Here is an 18,554-nt window from a genome sequence, read left to right as displayed (position 1 = left end):
TTAACAGTTTTTCTGAAGAGCGCTTTCAAAGATGTCATTTCCACCACTTTTCAATTTATGTATTTTATTACAATATAATATTGTAAAACTGATTATATAAGATGATGTATCAGTCAATAACATCAGTGGCTACCTAATCATGTAACAAAATAAATCTTAATACTTCATGAACTTAATAAATTTTTATTTAAAGTTGCTAAATGCCACGAGTTGCCACAAGTTGGAATTTTTGCCTACAGCATTTCATTTTTGCTCAGGTCTATGTTTATTTTTAAGTCACTCACACATATATTTTAAGTGATGAACTATCAATACTTGATTTAAAATACATTTAGATCCACATCATTGGTTATTCTTATTTTTTTTCTTAAAAACTGTGTAGTGGTGGAAAGTGGTGGAAATGACGGTTTATGGTGGAAAGATTGTTTCTGTTCATTTTTACTTAAATTGCCAGTCCAAAATATTTTAAAACCATGTATTTTATTATTTAACATATATGAGTTGAATAATATACCCAGTTTAAAGATAATGTTTTTAGTTTTAAAAATAATTACAAATTATATGAACCTCAAAACATTCATCTCATTCAAAAAAGCTGTAAATCTCTGAAAAGCTTTGATCTATCTCTCCTCACTTTCTTCCTACCCCTGGATGGAGATCTTCCCACTATGGGGGGATCGTCTGGGGGGGGTTTGGTGGCCAACACAGCGTTTGCAGTGGCTATACAATGTCGCCGGTTTCGCTGATTGATCTTCCACTGTTTTCTTTTTCTTTCCTTCTCCTTACTGGAGACCTCTAAGATTGATTTCACTATTCCTCTTTCTTTTTTCCTGAGATATCTTTCTCTGTCCTTTTCTAGTTTCTGTTGATATTTAATTGGATCGGCTTTTATTCTGTTCCTGTATTCCTGTGACTTCTTGGCCATCGACTTCGGCATCTTAAATATAAATATAGATAAATAAAAATAAATATGGAGTGTACTGGAATGGTGATATATAAAGTTCTCAGTCCAAAAGCACAAATATGTCAGAAGAACATGCAAATAGCGCACAAAAATGGCAATATATCATGTCCAAAGCTACGCCTGTAATTTCTCAGAGGTGGAAATGACGGAGGTGGAAATGACATTTTAGCAGTTTTTCTGCAATATTAGCACACCCTCATGTCAGGCTTAGCTAGTTTTGCACTTAGCATGTTGTTTACTCGTAATAAACATAAATACATTATTTTCATATTTGTTGTACATAATTCAGCCAAACTACAGCCAAGGTGGAAATGACGCTGAATAAAAATACTCTGTATAAAAGCTTGAGTTACCTTGATTTATTTTCTTGTGCTGAAGAGCACATGTGCCTGAAGTTTCATCTTCAACTAACACTTTTTTTTCACAATTATTTCCATGGTTACCAAGTAAATAAAATATTTAAGGTGGATCTATTAAGATGGATTTTGTTGAGGGAGGTGGAAATGACGGAAAACCTGGGGACAGACTTATTTTATTCCAGAAATAGTTTAAAATTGTGATATGCATATGGAATTTCGATGGTATGATATTATTTTATTTGTCCTTAAGACAAACATATTAAAACAAATTTTTAAATCGATCCTTTAATATAATTTTTTAACATTCAAAGAGGGCCAGTCTGGGTTGGGGACAAGCATAAAACTGAAAAATCTGCTAATAAACAGCCTTGCAAAAGCATTTTTAAAAGAAAACAGGGGCAAGATTTGGTGGTAACTAGGATGTTAGAGCATGAACTTCATAATGACAATGTATTATGCATTTGTTTGTTTATTTATTTACAAAAAAAAGGCCAAGGACACAAAAGTGCCTGTAGTTGGAGAATCACCCATATATATATATATATATATATATATATATATATATATATATATGTCCACGGAGCAATTTGGAGTTTGTGTCTTGCTCAGGGACACTTTGACATGTGGCTGGACGACCTGGGATTGATCCGCCAACCTTGTGTTTGTGGGGCAACCATTTTACCTCCGGGCACATAATAAAAATGTGATATAAGATATTGATATACAGTATATTTTTAGTCTGTAACTATTTCATGCAGGGCAGATGCAAAGGGATGCACTCCAGGTTGTGAAGTTCGCCTTCACGGATAATACATCCACAGCTAGAAAGAGCACCACTAAATGTTCCATTTGTGAACGCACAATTGAGGTGAAGACTGGGACAATGTCAAACCTCAACAGAGATTTGTCACGGCTGCACCCAATAAAAGTGACAGGACTTGGACTCGGACTTGAACTCAGGTAATGGTGACTCTGACTCAACTCAGACTTTTCCTTGGTGACTCGGACTCAAAAACTGGGGACTCGAGACTTGACTCTGACTCAACAGTTGTTGACTCGACTGTATGTGTGTGATGGGCACTCGACCAATGAGCATGCTTGTTTGGGAGGGGCGGGTTCAAATCATAGACTGTAAAAACAGAATTTTTAATATAAAAAAAATGTTTACAGTCTGTTGTAAACTCAGCTTCTTAGAGTTATAAGATGTTAATTATTCGTCCTGTTTTTTATTTATTAAGTTTACCATTTTGGACAGTTTTCTGTATGTGTTGTTGGTCAACATCCTGGCCCTGATTCCAAATTTTTGTGAAAGCTTTTAGGCTATTACGTCCTTTTTTGTGTTAGTTTTAAGATAGACAGGGGAGTTTGTATTCAGAACAAGAAGAAGCGCACCTGTGTGTCTGTTTTTACAGAAGGAAAATGCAGGGATGATACCCAGTATTATGTCCTTCGCCCATTTGTCTGCAGCAAGAAAATCTGATGATTCCTGGGCTGACGCAGAGGCATCAAGTACCTGTCGAGAGCACAGAACAAATAAGGTTTTTGTGTCGTCAGTCTCATATAAAATATATAACCTAAAGGCTCTATATCTCATCTTTTCTATCACTGTAACGCTACCAAAGGATTGAAGAGACAAGTGACATACAGGAGCTGGATTGTCTCTTAGGCCTAAGAGCAGACTGAACGAGTTATGAAAATAATTAAAACGCTCAAGTATCTAAACCAGCTGGTCTGTGAGTCTGTGTTAAATCTAATAGTTTGTTTTAAAACTTCTTACATTTCAAATAACTCTGACTCTAACAGCATCAAATAGCATTGTGCACACTTTTTAAGTAATAAGTGGAAGTTTCTATCACAAAGATATGCCGTTAATGATGCATCAACCATCATGGACCTTCCTGTTTGCAACAGTGTGTCAGAATCCTTTTTGTTTTGATAATAATGCCACAATGCTGTGTGAATAAGTAAGTAAGTATAGTAAATAATGTAATTAATGTACCAAGGTTATATCTTGGTAAAAACACTGAATGTTTTTAAGATAAGAATTTGGTCAGGAAAGAATTTCAGCATTACTTTTAGCAATAAGTTGTATTTTTGATTTTCCTTGCCTGTGTTACACTGATATTACTCCATGATTATTGTAAAAACCTAGCCTTAATACTGATTAGCTTAGCACTATTATTACTCTCACTAAAATCCTTGGTGAAAAATGCTTTTACCCAAAAAGTAAAGGTGGCCGTGCATCATCACTGGGGGGTGTGACTGTTGATAATGTTAATAATTACCTTGAGTTTACAACATTTCTTCTTTACAAGTATCTCTTTTGATTGTTTTGGCTCTGTTCCCAGTTCCATGGAATCTCCAGACAAGGTCCTTAGATGTAACGATACCAGTCATGGCGATTGGTTTTTAACCTGTATTTACCCACGGTAACGCCCTGCTTCACATGAATACAGCTACAATATTTGCACCTGGCAGCAGCTCCACTTGGGACTTGGGGGCTAAAAGGTCAGTCCATCAAACCTACAAAAACAAGTTTTTCTCACTAGTTGTTACGACCCGATAAATCAGAGAGTAACCACTGATGTAAAAAATAACTGAAGGAAGGATGGGAGGCGCTTGTAACACAGCAGTGGAGAACGCCAACAAGTAAAGGCGAGCTTGCTGCAGTCTCAGGCAGAGGCCGATATACAATGAAACAGAACAACAGCGTTATTAAATGACAGAACCAAAATCTAATCTACTAACAAAGCCCAAGCACATGATACACACCCTCCTTTTGAGGAAAAAGGAGTAAAACCTACTCACACATGCTCTGGACAGCACCGTCTGCTGGCAGCCAGAACAACAAAGGCATTGAGAGTAGTGGCAGGCCAAAGTGGCGGGGTCTCCTCCCCTTTATCCAGGTAGCTGAACACACACACACACACACACACACACACACACACACACACACACACACACACACACACACACACACACAAAAGACAAATCCCTACATAACACTAGTGGTCTGGAGAAAGTTTTAGTTCCCAGGTTTTGAAATACTTGTCTTTTTGGACCTGATGCCACCTGATTTTTAGATGAGTCTATTGTTGACTGCTCTGGACCTCAACCCAACTCTCTCTGGAGATGGTGAAGTTTAAGCTCACTGAAATCCAAAAACACACCTCTGAGCCATGATATAACTCTGTTAGCTACTAACTACGACACAGCACAGAAAAATAGTCTGCACATCTACAACGTGAGACAGGTGCGCCGAACGTGGACAAGCAAGACAAAAGTTGCAAAGAAACCCCCACACGTTGTCTAACTGGCAAACAATATCACACATGCTGACGGTCAAGTGCAGCTTTATATGATGTCAGTGATGATGCGAAATGATGATGATCAGAAAGTGTCTGGAATCAGAATTTACTGCACATGAGAGTTCACTATATAGTGAATGAGTAAAGGGTGATTGCGGACACAGCCTGACATTTTCTGACACTTACTAATCATCATCATTGAGCGTGGAGAAAAGTGATGAAACGCCTTTTAGGATGCAGTTCCGGTGGAGAAAATGCCACTAATATGTTAAATAGTGAAAAGTTCCCTATATGTTTTTTTTTTATAAAGTTGTAGCAGTTATACTTTAAATCTGAGTCCCATTATAGAATCTTAGCCAAGGTTTGGAACTGCTTCATCATAAATTGATCACAACTTTCTGCCCCCCCCCCCCCCTGCATGCAGCAGTGCCCTTTTTTCCGCCTTTTCAGAAAAGGTTTGACTTTATTATTTAATATAATCATTTAATATTTCATCTTCTCCATCCATCTAATGTCTAAACAGTTTCTCCTTCAGTTGTTCAGGTCTAGGTGACATGTCATTCTTCATAGGGAAGATCCTGTTCAAGAGGATAAGTCAAAAGTAATTCATTTTTATAGCCCACCATACACTGAGGTGGACTAGGTGTAGATATTTGTTCAAAGCAAATATAGATAGATAATTCACTGTATATAAGAGCTGGTGTTTCTCTTGTTCATCACCTCCACACAGGAACACTGAAGCTGACACTGAGAAGAAAGAAGATAATCCTGCAGAAGGTTAGCTTCATCTCTTTTCTCACTACCTTGTTTCTTATGCTCTGTTGTCTCCTATTATCATCTCTACTTCCTCTTGTCCTGTACTCGAAGGGGCTCTCTTCAGAAATATCACTAACACATCTGTTTCTCTTTGTTGAAGATCATTTTTACCATTTGCATCATCTCAACCATGAAGGTGCTGATTGTGTCTCTACTGGTCTGTGCCATGATGGCTCTGACCAGAGCTGCTGGTGAGTATTAACTGTGGTTTGTAAGACCAGAAACTGTCCACATGCTTTGTCACTTATTTAGTTAGTCTTCTCTAAATATGTCCTGTTATTTACTGACATCCATGCAGCGTTCCTCCTGCTCTGTTTCTTCTTTTATTCATCATTACTATCAATATTTCCTGAAAAAGAGGCCGATGCCGCCTCCTCTTTTATTCTGGCTGGACATTGGAGAGATTTTCATCAAATTGACCATAAGAGGAATTACTTTAGGACTGGAAGTAAACAGTCTTGTCCTCCTTCACTGTAAAGAATAGGGAGCACATAGAGTTCAGTCACTTAGTTATGTGTCAAACCTCCAGCTGTTCCAGAAGCAGAGCCGGGTAAGAAGACAGGACCACTCGTTCAGGAAGGTGAGTTGGTATTTGTTCAGATTTTACAGAAATGCATTCTTATGATCAGCTCTGCAAAGTGTTTGGGTCTTTCACCTTTTACAGCTGAAACTTTAACGGTTTTGGCCTCTATCATTGACATCATTTACAGCTGCAACTGTTTCTGTGAAAATGAAAAAAATTTTTGTTGTTGCCTCTTGTGTTCAGTTATTTTCTAAATTTGTTTTTTTTGAAAAGTCACATCGTCGAGCGGTCTTTATTTTGTCCCAGAGGTTGGACTGGCTACAAAGGTCGCTGTTTCCTCTACGTTCCAACAGCCATGACCTGGGCTAAAGCTGAGGTAATCAAGATGATTTTTGATTCACTGCTTCTATGTAAACTTTATTTTGTTTGTGTTGACTTGCACTCTTGGTTAACTGGCGTCTTCTTCTGACTTGTTGTCTTTCAACCTTTCTATTTATTAGTGTCATGGCAACTCCACTATAGCTGCAGAGATTAATCGATTAATCAACTGAGTTATTTTAATAGAAAAAATGTCAAAGTTCTTTGATTCCAGCCTCTTTAATGTGACTGTTTTCTAGTTTCTTCACTCTTCTGTGAGAGTAAACTGAATATCTTTGAGTTGTGGACAAAACAAGACATTTGAAGACGTCATCTTGGGATTTGGAAAACACTGATCGACATTTTTTACCATTTTCTGACATTTTAGTCCAAACAACTAATCGATTATTCAACAATGAAAATCATTGTTAGTTGCACTAAACTCCTGTCTGTCTGTCTGTCTGTCTGTCTGTCTGTTTATCAGAGAAACTGTCAGTCCCAGGGTGGGAACCTTGCATCAGTGCATAACATACAGGAATACCATGAGATTCAGAGGCTGATAGTGAAATCCAGTTATGAGTATAAAGAAGCATGGATCGGAGGCTCTGATGCCCAAGAGGTAGGCTATTCTTATATATGAGTACTGACAATCTGACAGTTATTTCATTAAAAAAATCTTTTTTTATTCATGTAATATTCTGTTCTCTTGTCTCTAGGAGGGTACTTGGATGTGGAGCGATGGTTCACGTTTCATCTACCAGAACTGGTGTCCTACACACCCCGACAACATGCATGGCATTCAGCACTGTTTACAAATGAATTTTGGAGGTAAATCAAATTACATTATATTTATTGAGAGGTTAAAGTTTTAACACTTAAGGCAAAACATTTTTTCATGCACTGGTCAATTCAAAGATTACCTTGAGAGGCAATTACAGAATATAAATACCCCCCCCCCATTATACTTCCTTTAAGCGTCATCTATATATTCTTGAGGTATACTTGACATAGGTTTACATGTTTAGGTTTACATGCTTATGTCTGAGGTCTTGGCCCGCCTCCCCGTAAAGCCCAGTCTGCTCTGATTGGTCAGCTGGCCCACTCTGTTGTTGTTAGTCCTCCAAATTCAAACAAGCCACTGGGCGGTCTGTGCTGGCTCAGGCAGCACCTATGGGTAGCACATATGAAAAACTAGGCTGGCTTTCTCAATCAATAACATTAGGCTCGTTCGAGATAAACTGCACCTTGTCTGTAAAGTGGACGAGAGCAGGCGGCAGCAGCAGGGGGCGGTGACAAAAAGCCGCTGTCAAGTCGGACAGTTTACAGCTGTCTCCAGCAGCCTTTAGGGTGAACAAGAAGTCACAGAAACACTCACATCCTGTTAGGTCCGATTACAATAAAATGTTATCAAACCCATACATCAGCTTGTACACAGTCTCCAGTTGTTTTTATTATGACAGAGTATGTCTTTGTATAGTGATGTTTGTATTCAGAAGAACAAGAAACGTTCTTTTGTTTGTTTTTTGCAGATGAAAAATGCTGGGATGATTGCGAGTGTAGTCACCTTCACCCATTTGTCTGCAGCAAAAAAATCTGATGATTCCTGGGCTGACACAGAGGCATCAAGTACCTGTTGAGAGCACAAACACAGTCGTTTTTGCATCATCAGTCTCATAAATATAACCTAAAGGCTCTATATCTCATTTCATATCTCTATCTTTTCTATCGCTGTAACGCTACCAAATAGGGGTGTAACGGTACGCAAAAATCACGGTTCGGTATGTACCTCGGTTTTAAAGTCACGGTTCGGTTCATTTTCGGTACAATAAGGGAAAGAAATGCAAACATTAAACTGCAGGTTGTTTATTACTATAAACTTTTTTTTAACAATTTCTTTACACTTTTTAAACACTTTTTAATAAAATATATATAAAATAAAAAAAGAATATCATGTAATAAAATATAATGAAAAATATAAATAAATAACTATGGATTACAGTGCAGCATTATCAATCCCAGCTTGTAGGCCTGCTCATATTAAAAAAAAAAAAAAATATATATATATATATATATATATATATATATATATAAAAAAAAAAAAAAAAAAAAATATATATATATATATATATATATATATATATATATATATTTTTCTTTATATATATATATATATATATATATATATATATATTTTCCAAAGTGTAAAGTGTTGACTGCTTTCGTCTTATCGACTAGTCTTTGTCCGTTGACGTATTTCACTGGGAAACCGAAGTGTTCCCAAACAGGAGACCTTAATGATATGGGTGGCTCTTCAAGCTCCGGCTTGTCCATACTGTCTATGGGCTTGTCTGCATTGGCCATGATGCTAGCTAGCGAGAGGCTGGGCTAAAGCGTGCCGTGTATGTTGTTGTTGTAGCGCGGTGTGTGATTTTTATTTTTTTCCCCAAACCACTTCAGTGGAAATCCTGCCCTGCAGTCGATTTCATTGGTTTAGGTTACAGTGACGGCGGGTAGGTTTAGAGATCAGTGTTTGGTGTAGGCAATCTGTACAGTGATTGACGAAAATTGACTTATGTTCCACACACAAAAGATTGCGTTCGGTGCACATGTGCACCGAACCGAAAGCCCTGTACCGAAACGGTGCAGTACGAATACACGTACCGTTACACCCCTACTACCAAAGGAATGAAGCAACAAGTAACATAGAGGAGCTGGATTGTCTCTTAAGCCTAAGAGCAGACTGAATGAATTATAAAAATAATGCTTTTAGCACAACTTTATTCTGTCTGGAGAGTAAACTCGTCTTTCTTGTCTTTCAGTATGCAAAATGAAAAAGCTCAAGCATCTAAACCAGCTGGTCTGTGAGTCTGTGTTAAATCTGTGTTTTAAAACTTCTTACATCTCAAAGAACTCTAACTGTAACATCATTACAGTTTAGTTACACCTTGCCCCCCCATCTCTCCTCCTCAATAGACACAGAAATGGCCCATACTAAGGAAAGCTGATTGTGAGACTGGCTTTAGTGGCTGTAATTCTGCACCAAGGCTGAATTTCGGGGAAAAGACTTCAGGTACAGTATTAGGGGACCACTAAGGCCTATATAAAAGCAACCAAAAAGCAGCATGTCATAGGACCTTTAAAAAACGTGTATGTGCACAATGATATTTACAGTTGTTTTTTTTACAGTGGGCACTATTGGAGTCACATGTCACAAAACTCTAACTACAGTCTGCACAGCAGCCATTCATGTGGACCAATCTCTAGTTCGGTTTTCATTGCTTGAACACAGTTTTCAAAACTCTACACACTTATCCCATGACTTTAACCACAACGTGCACAACACTGTAGATTTACAGCACTTTGTTCAAAAGCTAACACACTGCTGTCAAAACTGTTAACCACACATTCAAAACAGAATAGATTTCAGTCTGGTGCCCATCAAACACTGCTGATTGGAATTTTAGCTGAAAGCCTAAGCAGGTATTTATACAGAGAAAGCTCAGAAAGCCTTTTTTTGGATACAAACACCAAATAAGAATGAAACAATTATACACTGTACCGTTTTAGAGAAACAGGTAAAAGAGCAAAGATACCAACATGTCCAGGTAAGATGTCTGAGGTTATGTACACAGCTATAAAAAAAAGTGAAAAACACTTCTATCTAACTCTCACTACTATCTTTACAATAGTAAAACTGTGTTCTTACTGTTTTTCAGAAAGTAATGGAGCAGCCCTGACACCTCGCATACACACTCGTCCTCGTCCTCGTACATCGTCTCTATCCATTCTCAGACTTTCTCCTTCCCACCTTCAACAACCTGTTTGCTCTCTGAACTGGCTTATATTGGTTGTATCACATCATTTGAAACAAGTGAAATCAATTTTGAGTGGTTGTGTTCAATCAATGACATCTGTTCTCTATTTGTATTTGATTGTTGCCACTTGTGTTTACCAGTATGGATGACATGTGCATTAGAGTGCAGAATGTTTTTTGAGATTGAGAATGTGTTTAGAGTTTTGCTGAAAGGTCTAAGTGAGATCTGGATCAGGATTGGATGCTGAGGGGTTAACGCACTATAGTGTATGTCCAGGGAGCCCCCAAGAGGACACTAACCTTTGCTATGTCAACTTACACGTTGACATAGCAAAGGTAGATGTTAGATAACACATGTTATCTAACATGTCACCTAAACATACCCAATATAAGCTGTGAGTTTTACAGTTTTTCTCAATTGCTAAAACACAATTTTTGAAAATTGCTCCATTTTCTGAAAACATTAAACACAAAACCTCATCTTCAAGCACCATTTACAAAACCTCTGACTCCTCTTGCAAAATGAGCTGCCAAAAATGAGTTGCCTCAAAACAGTTTTACCTATGTTCAAAATCAAACAGTGCTCTCAAATCATAAACAAAGTGATCGACATGATATACACTATCAAGCAGTCAGTAAACAATACACCAACAAATAGAAAACACATTGTTCAAAACATATAGTTCTCAAGGAGAAGTACATTTTTAATCTCAAAACAAATTTCATATTTTTCCGTCATTGTCTTTAGATGAACGAAAACATGTTCTATCATAGTAGCTCAAAATTGATTATAAATTACTACTCTGCTTTGCTCTTTGCATTTTTTTTGTTCTTCCTCCTCCTTGTACCCCTATTTTTACAGTAATGTACCCTGCATCTCACAAACTTGTCCTTTGTCTCTGTGATACTGTAATTCTTGTTCTTTGTTGATATGAACCTGCAACCAGTTAAAATCTATTGAGCAGTCAGTACTGTTACAGCAACAAATGGAAAGCACAATGTTCAGGGCCATACAATTTGTTCATTGTACAGTATACAGCTTAAAATGCACTGTACTACAGTATACAATACTAAAAGGGACAAAAATCAAAGGAGTAAACCATGCACGTACGGGTGCTTGAGCACCTGCCCTTTTGCCCCCTCAAGGCCAAAGTGCCTTTTTTTTGTCCATATTCTTTTTTTCATATTTTCTCTTTGACGATGGCCCACAAGTGGTCTGTTTAAGAAGAATATTTAACAATAATAATTAACTACCTAAACGACCTAGACCAGGGGTTGCCAACCTTTTTGAAACTGAGAGCTACTTCATGGGTACTGAGTCATACGAAGGGCTACCAGTTTGATACGCTCTTCTGAAATTTGCTCAGTTTGCCTTTAGTTATATATGATTATTAATGATTAATGATAGTCATCTATGTGAAGACACTGATCACGTTAATGATTTCTCATTATCAATAATTATCAACAATGACTAAACAAGTTGGGAAACAGATAATATCAATATTCAATTTTCATTTTTAGAACAGGCCTGAGGGCTACTCATGTGGTCCTTGGGGGCTACCTGGTGCCCGCGGGCACTGTCGGTACACGATCTGTTCTGCCTGCACGATCCGTTCTGCACATGCGCAAGATAATACTGTTTTACGTATCCATACGACCTGCACGATCTGTTCCACGCTAGCCTATGGCTAGCCTCCACCGGGAAGCTAACGTTAGTTTAGCTAACAGCTAATTCGGCTAACCGCTAGCTGACAGCTAGATTCAGTCTAAAATAACGTTAACTCAAACGTAATGGGAAAAGCAGGCTACAGCTAAATTAAGACTTCACAGTAATAACAATAAAGACAAGTATTGAGTGATTGTATTTTAAATGAGCACAAGTAAAGTAGAACTGATGTAACAGCTGTTATATATGTTAGGTGTTTGTTATATATGTCAACGTTTATTTTCAAGTTTTATTTTGAGGGTCTTTTAAAGTTATTACATGCTGTCTCAGCTAGCAGTTAGCCGAATTAGCTGTTAGCTAAACTAACGTTAGCTTGGCTGTCGACCGGAAGCGTGGAACAGATCGTGCAGTGTCGTAAATCCTCGTACAACCGCGCATGCGCGAACATTTTGCGCATGTGCAGAACGGATCGTGTACCGACAGGTGTTGGTGACCCCTGACCTAGACCTTCATATCACGTGATGACCAGCGTTATCGCGTGACGCGCGTCCTCTTCCTGCCAGGCGCACCACTTGGACACAGCCACAGCATGGATGTATTAAGTGAACGGGACACAGTCCGTCGGCGGCCAGCAAGAAGGAGAGAAAGTTGGAAGTTGAAGTGCCGGTAAGTGGGCTTTTGAAGTGAATGAGAATGCATGCATGCATGCACATATGGTTTGTTATAGTAGCCTCTAACCGCGGTTAACGAGTCTCCTCCAGGATGAAAACAGTCAGCAGGCAAGCTAACTTTGTGGCAGGCAGCGGCAGCTAACTTTGAAGTAGTGATTTTCGCGGTAACTGCACGAGCTGCCGCGGCCACAGTTGCTCGTTTTACATATTAGGGCACACACTAGAGTCATCGTGTGATAGCCTTATTAGCGTCACCGTTTGATTCTCTGATACACAAGAGATGATACCAGCAGTTCTCTGTAGGTAACAGAAGTGTGTGTGTGTGTGTGTGTGTGTGTGTGTGTGTGTGTGTGTGTCATGGGGACAGGCGACAGCATCCTGTGTTAAAAGTTATTTTTTTTATAATAATTAGTCAGTGTTTGGAGAACTATAGGATCCTTCTCAGCAGGTGAATTATTTTCAGCAAAATGTATTTAAGTTCTAGGCTATACAGTGAAGTAAAATGTTACCTTTCAGTAGTTTATCACAATATTTCTGGATTAATGTAAGCCTACTGTTATATTAATGTTTATCTTACATCAACTGTATGCTTTTGTATGCCAGTGTCAAGTTTCAAATGTACCTGTAGTCAGTTATGTTTATAGTGCGGTAGGATGTTTTATGTTAAAGCATATTATCATTACAAAAAGTCAATACATTTCAGTGTATACATTATTTATTTATATATATATATATATATATTGAATTAGCCCTGCACTACATCAGGTTAGTCACATTGAGTCCCTTCCTAGCTGTGTCATCAAATTTTGTGTCTAACATGTAACACTTTATTCATCTAATTTCCTCCTGATGTTCTTTTTCATGTCTATAGTTCCAAGTAGCATGTGATTCCAGGCAGCAGTTTGCTCCTATGGTTGGGCTTTAGCCAGGCCACTAAGGACAGTATCTTCACCTCTGTGAGTATAGCAAACCACAAAGTCCAGCGTGCTTCATTTTTTACACTCAAAACTGTTAAAGTATATTGTGCTCATCTATATAGATGTTTTTCTCTAACTCTTACCACAGCCATCACTATTCATCCTTATCCCTCCCCCTACTAATGTCCCCTCTTCAGTTTATTTTCTGAATCTGGTGCCTTGTTCTGTTTAGTTGCAGCTCTTTGTGTGCAGCAGCCATGTCTCCTGGAAGCATCTCCCTCTGCCTTTGCTGTAACCAGTAAGCTGAACATTACATCAGGTCAGTCACAGTCAGCCACTTCTTAGAAGTGTCAGCAAGCTTTGACGCTCTCTGCTCCATAACATAGGAATCCCACAGATTGTAGATCTCGCTGTTATGATTGTTTAATAAAGAATAAAACGTTAACTCTTTTTATGCACATTGTGTTGTGTTCTTTATACTATGACATGCTTCTCCTTTATCTCCTTGCTTACAGTTTTGTGATACATCATAATATATTAAACAGTAACCTCTGTATCATCACCTATACACAGCCCTAACGCCGTGGTGTTTTAAAATTGGGTACCATATGCCCCTTTTTAACTTTGAGCACCTGCCCCTTCAGAGGTCTCTGCACGGCCCTGGAGTAAACATGTGATCAATGTGCTTCTTCTTGTTTTTGGGCTGGGTCAGGCCAGAGCACTTCGTCGACATCACAAGCAATATTGTCCCTCCTGAGGCAACTGGGGAAGAAGCGTCTTGTGGGCCGTATCCAGCCCTGACACCTCGCATACGCACTCGTCCTCGTCCTCTCACATCGTCTCTATCCATTCTCAGACTTTCTCCTTCCCACCTTCAACAACCTGTTTGCTCTCTGAACTGGCTTATATTGGTTGTGTCACATCATTTGAAACAAGTGAAATCAATTTTGAGTGGTTGTGTTCAATCAATGACATCTGTTCTCTATTTGTATTTGATTGTTGCCACTTGTGTTTACCAGTATGGATGACATGTGCATTAGAGTGCAGAATGTTTTTTGAGATTGAGAATGAGTTTAGAGTTTTGCTGAAAAGTCTAAGTGAGATCTGCAAATTGTGTTTTACCATGTGAAATGGTTTAAGGTATTGACAACAATGCACAATGTAGTATCCAATGACTTATCTATATGAATCATGATTATGTTTCTGGTATAAAGATAAAGAATAAAACATTAAACACAAAACCTCATCTTCAAGCACCATTTACAAAACCTCTGACTCCTCTTGCCTTTTACCTTTGCTATGTCAACGTGTAAGTTGACATAGCAAAGGTTAGTGTCCTCTTGGGGGCTCCCTGGACATACACTATAGTGCATTAACCCCTCAGGTAGATGTTAGATAACACATGTTGCTGCTTAGTTGCAGCACTGCAACTAAGATACAACGACAATTAGCTAAATGAGTTCAGGCAACTGAGAACTTGGTTCAGCCAATGGGTTTTAGTGTTTTAGCAATTGAGTAAAACTGTAAGTGCTTTGGGGGCCTTCTGTGAGTTATTTTGGGGTACAATGGTTCAGGAGAAAGCTGTATGCAGCAATAAAGGAGGCCAAGCAGTCAGCTCGCTCCAAACAGGCACGTTTTCAGCGCTCACTGCACTAATTACCTTAAAACCTCTCAGTATAAAATAAGCATTCAGCCAGGAAAAAAATTCAGAATTATTTTCAAGCAATAACTTGTATTTTCCTGCAATTTCCTTGATATTATTACAGCGATATTACTCCATGATTATTGTAAAAACTTATAGTATATAATAATGAAGAGCTTATAGCACTCGTCCAACACTCCTCAAACCCCCGTACCAACACCGACGCCTTTGAGGATCCATCGCTCTCCCCATTCACCCTTTCCCCTGTGTCCCCTTGCCACATGTTGGGGTTTACTGACCGGATGGAGCAGCTGGTAGATGCTGGAACCAAGTTTACCCCACTACATTCTCCCATCACTCGCCCCCAGCATCAACCACTGAAAGTAAAACGCCAGGCACCTCTGCCCCCTCAAGGATGGCAGCTAACTCCTTCTCAACAGACTGATAAGTATGCTTGTGTACAGAATGAAACAAGCTTTAACTGATATGTGCTGGGCCCAGGCTGCATGCCTAGTGGCACTCATGACTCTTTCCAGGACAAGCCTGGGCCCTGTGTATTCAATTCTTCGTCAATCTATGTTGTGATCGGTAATAGAAAAAGAATGGTGACTCCGCTAAGTAAGAAAAAGAAGCACTTAACTGCCAACTTAGCAAATTTAACATCCATTCCTCGTCAGCCACAGCCTGTCCCAAAAAACGAGACAGATAACTATTTTAACACACTAACACTAGCCTTACTAAACGTCAGGTCTTTGGCGGGTAAATCATTTTTAATCAATGATTTTATTATTAAACACAATCTTGATTTTATGTTTTTAACTGAAACCTGGTTAGACCATAATAACAGTGATGCTGTTCTCATTGAGTCAGCTCCCCCTAACTTCAGTTTTATGAGTGAGAATAGAGCAAATAAGAGAGGAGGTGGAGTCGCCATTTTGTTTAACGACTCGTTCCAATGTACTCAAATAGCTTATGGAAACTTTGCTTCTTTTGAATATGTGGCTCTTCAGTTAAGGTCCCCCTCTCAACCTATATTTCTAATTATCTACAGGCCACCTAAATACTGTGCATCCTTCTTTGACGACTTTAGTGGACTGCTGTCTTTAATCTGTATTAACTTTGACTGTGTAGTTATTGCTGGTGATTTCAACATTCATGTTGACAACCCCCAGGATAGAGGGACCAAAGAACTGTGTTGTATTTTTGAGAACTATGGACTGACTCAGCATGTGACGGAGCCCACACACAACAAGGGCCACACTCTGGACTTGATTATCTCGAAGGGTTTGAACATTTCCAAGGTTGTGGTGACTGATGCTGCTCTCTCTGATCATTCCTGTGTTTTCTTTAATGGCACTATCTCTGTGCAAAAAAGTGTCCAAACAAAGTTAATAAGAAAACGGTATATCACTGACAACACCAGTGAAACATTCAGTCAGCTTTTCTCGTCCACACCCACCCTCACTGGGTTCTCAGTCACTGAGCTTGTAGACAATTTCAATTGTAAAATTACAAATGTTATTGATGCCATTGCTCCCATTAAGGTAAAAACTGTCTCTGATAAGAAAAGATCTCCATGGAGAAATGCCATACTGGTAAGAACAGAAAAAGGAGAGTGTCGAAAAGCAGAACGCAGGTGGCGAAAAACTAATCTCCAGGTCCACTACAACAAAGAGAGACTTCGCATTTATAATTTGGAACTGAGGAATGCAAGGCGGTCCTTCTTCTCGGACATTATTGCCAAAAACAATAATAACTCACGTGCTTTGTTTGCAACTGTCGATAGGTTAACAAACCCTCCAGTACCAGTAGCATCTGAACTTTTATCCACAAAGGCCTGCAATGATTTTGCCACCTTCTTCAATGACAAAATTCAGAAAATTAGACAAACAGTCAGTACTTCCATATCGAGTACAGGGTATGTGTTGTCACAGTGTCCAGGCAAAACAGATTCCAATATGACCCAATTTCATATGATTAACCGTAAAAACCTGGAGGACATTATACAACATCTGAAAACCTCATGCTGCCTTGATATTCTACCAACGGGCCTTTTCAAAAATGTTGCAAATTGTTTGGCTCCAGATCTTCTACAGATTGTAAACACGTCTCTTCTCTCAGGTATCTTCCCACAGGCCCTGAAAACTGCAGTCATTAAGCCACTCTTAAAAAAGAACAATCTAGACACGTCATTAATGAGCAACTATAGGCCGATATCAAACCTTCCATTTTTAAGTAAAATCATTGAAAAAACGGTTTCTCAACAACTGACCCTTTTCTTGTCACTAAACAACAGTTTTGATGCCTTCCAGTCGGGTTTTCGACCACACCACAGCACTGAGACAGCTCTTGTTAAAGTCTTTAATGACATCCACTTAAACACAGATAGTGGCAAAATTTCAGTCTTGGTACTACTTGATCTCAGTGCTGCATTTGATACGGTCGACCATGACATATTACTAGACCGATTGGAAAACTGGGTTGGCATTTCTGGCTCAGTACTAAAGTGGTTTGAGTCTTATTTAAAGAATAGGGACTACTTTGTGTCGATAGGGAATTATACATCTGAGCATACAAATATGACGTGCGGAGTTCCCCAAGGCTCCGTTCTGGGGCCTCTCCTGTTTAACATCTACATGCTTCCACTGGCTCAAATTATGGAAAACAACAAAATAAGCTACCATAGTTATGCGGATGACACACAACTTTATATAACTTTATCGCCAGGGGACTATAGTCCAATACAACAACTGACTAAGTGCATTGAGAAAATTAACGACTGGATGTGCCAGAACTTTCTTAAATTAAATGAAGAACAAACTGAGGTGGTTGTTTTTGGAGCAAAAGAGGAACGATTAAAAGTCAGCACTCAGATTCAAATGATAATGTTAAAAACAAAAGACAAAGCCAGAAATGTTGGTGTAGTCATGGACTCAGACCTGAATTTTAACAGCCACATTAAGACAATTACAAAGTCAGCCTATTACCACCTTAAAAATATATCAAGGGTTAAAGGACTTATGTCTCAGCAGGACTTGGAAAAACTTATCCATGCTTTTATCTTCAGTAGACTAGACTACTGTAACGGAGTCTTTACAGGTCTCCCTAAAAAATCAATCAGACAGCTGCAGCTGATTCAGAACGCTGCTGCTCGAGTCCTCACTAAGACCAAGAAAGTGGATCACATCACGCCAGTACTGAAGTCTCTACACTGGCTTCCAGTGCCTCAAAGAATTGATTTCAAAATACTTTTGTTGGTTTATAAATCACTAAACGGTTTAGGGCCTAAATACATTTCTGATCTTCTAGTACAATATGACCCACCCAGACCTCTCAGGTCGTCTGGGACAGGTCTGCTTGTTGTCCCTAGAGTCAGAACTAAACAGGGGGAAGCAGCGTTTAGTTTCTATGCTCCACATATCTGGAACACACTCCCAGAAAATTGCAGGTCTGCCGCAACTCTCAGTTTTTTTAAATCAAGGCTGAAGACCTATCTATTTGATGTTGCCTTTCTTTA

At 38.9% G+C, this 18,554-nt stretch overlaps 2 protein-coding genes across 3 annotated transcripts in view; both read left to right on the top strand.

The window, feature by feature from the left end:
• The window catches only part of LOC116053083 (mucin-2-like), a 183,976-nt gene that overhangs the window by 144,325 nt on the left and 21,097 nt on the right, over positions 1–18,554 (top strand). The gene's annotated exons all lie outside the window — the stretch shown is intronic.
• Positions 5,283–8,066, top strand: LOC116053088 (type-2 ice-structuring protein-like). Its single transcript, XM_031304001.2, has 7 exons — positions 5,283–5,408; positions 5,548–5,638; positions 5,977–6,028; positions 6,238–6,346; positions 6,812–6,946; positions 7,044–7,155; positions 7,857–8,066. Exons 2-7 carry the CDS (start codon positions 5,578–5,580, stop codon positions 7,922–7,924), a joined length of 537 nt encoding a protein of 178 aa, XP_031159861.1. The 5' UTR covers positions 5,283–5,408; positions 5,548–5,577; the 3' UTR covers positions 7,925–8,066.

This window comes from Sander lucioperca, chromosome 17 (assembly GCF_008315115.2).
Source record: "Sander lucioperca isolate FBNREF2018 chromosome 17, SLUC_FBN_1.2, whole genome shotgun sequence".
NCBI classification, from domain to species: Eukaryota; Metazoa; Chordata; class Actinopteri; order Perciformes; family Percidae; genus Sander; species Sander lucioperca.
Note: the sequence above shows the minus strand (reverse complement) of the source record. Positions and strands in the feature narration are given on the sequence as shown.

Excerpts from the sequence above, each read along its gene's own strand:
- LOC116053088 (XM_031304001.2), top strand. The coding sequence starts at position 5,578 with ATGAAGGTGCTGATTGTGTCTCTACTGGTCTGTGCCATGATGGCTCTG. Across the intron at positions 5,639-5,976 it reads GGCTCTGACCAGAGCTGCTG|CTGTTCCAGAAGCAGAGCCG; the intron begins GTGAGTATTAAC and ends TCAAACCTCCAG. Across the intron at positions 7,156-7,856 it reads TTTACAAATGAATTTTGGAG|ATGAAAAATGCTGGGATGAT; the intron begins GTAAATCAAATT and ends TGTTTTTTGCAG.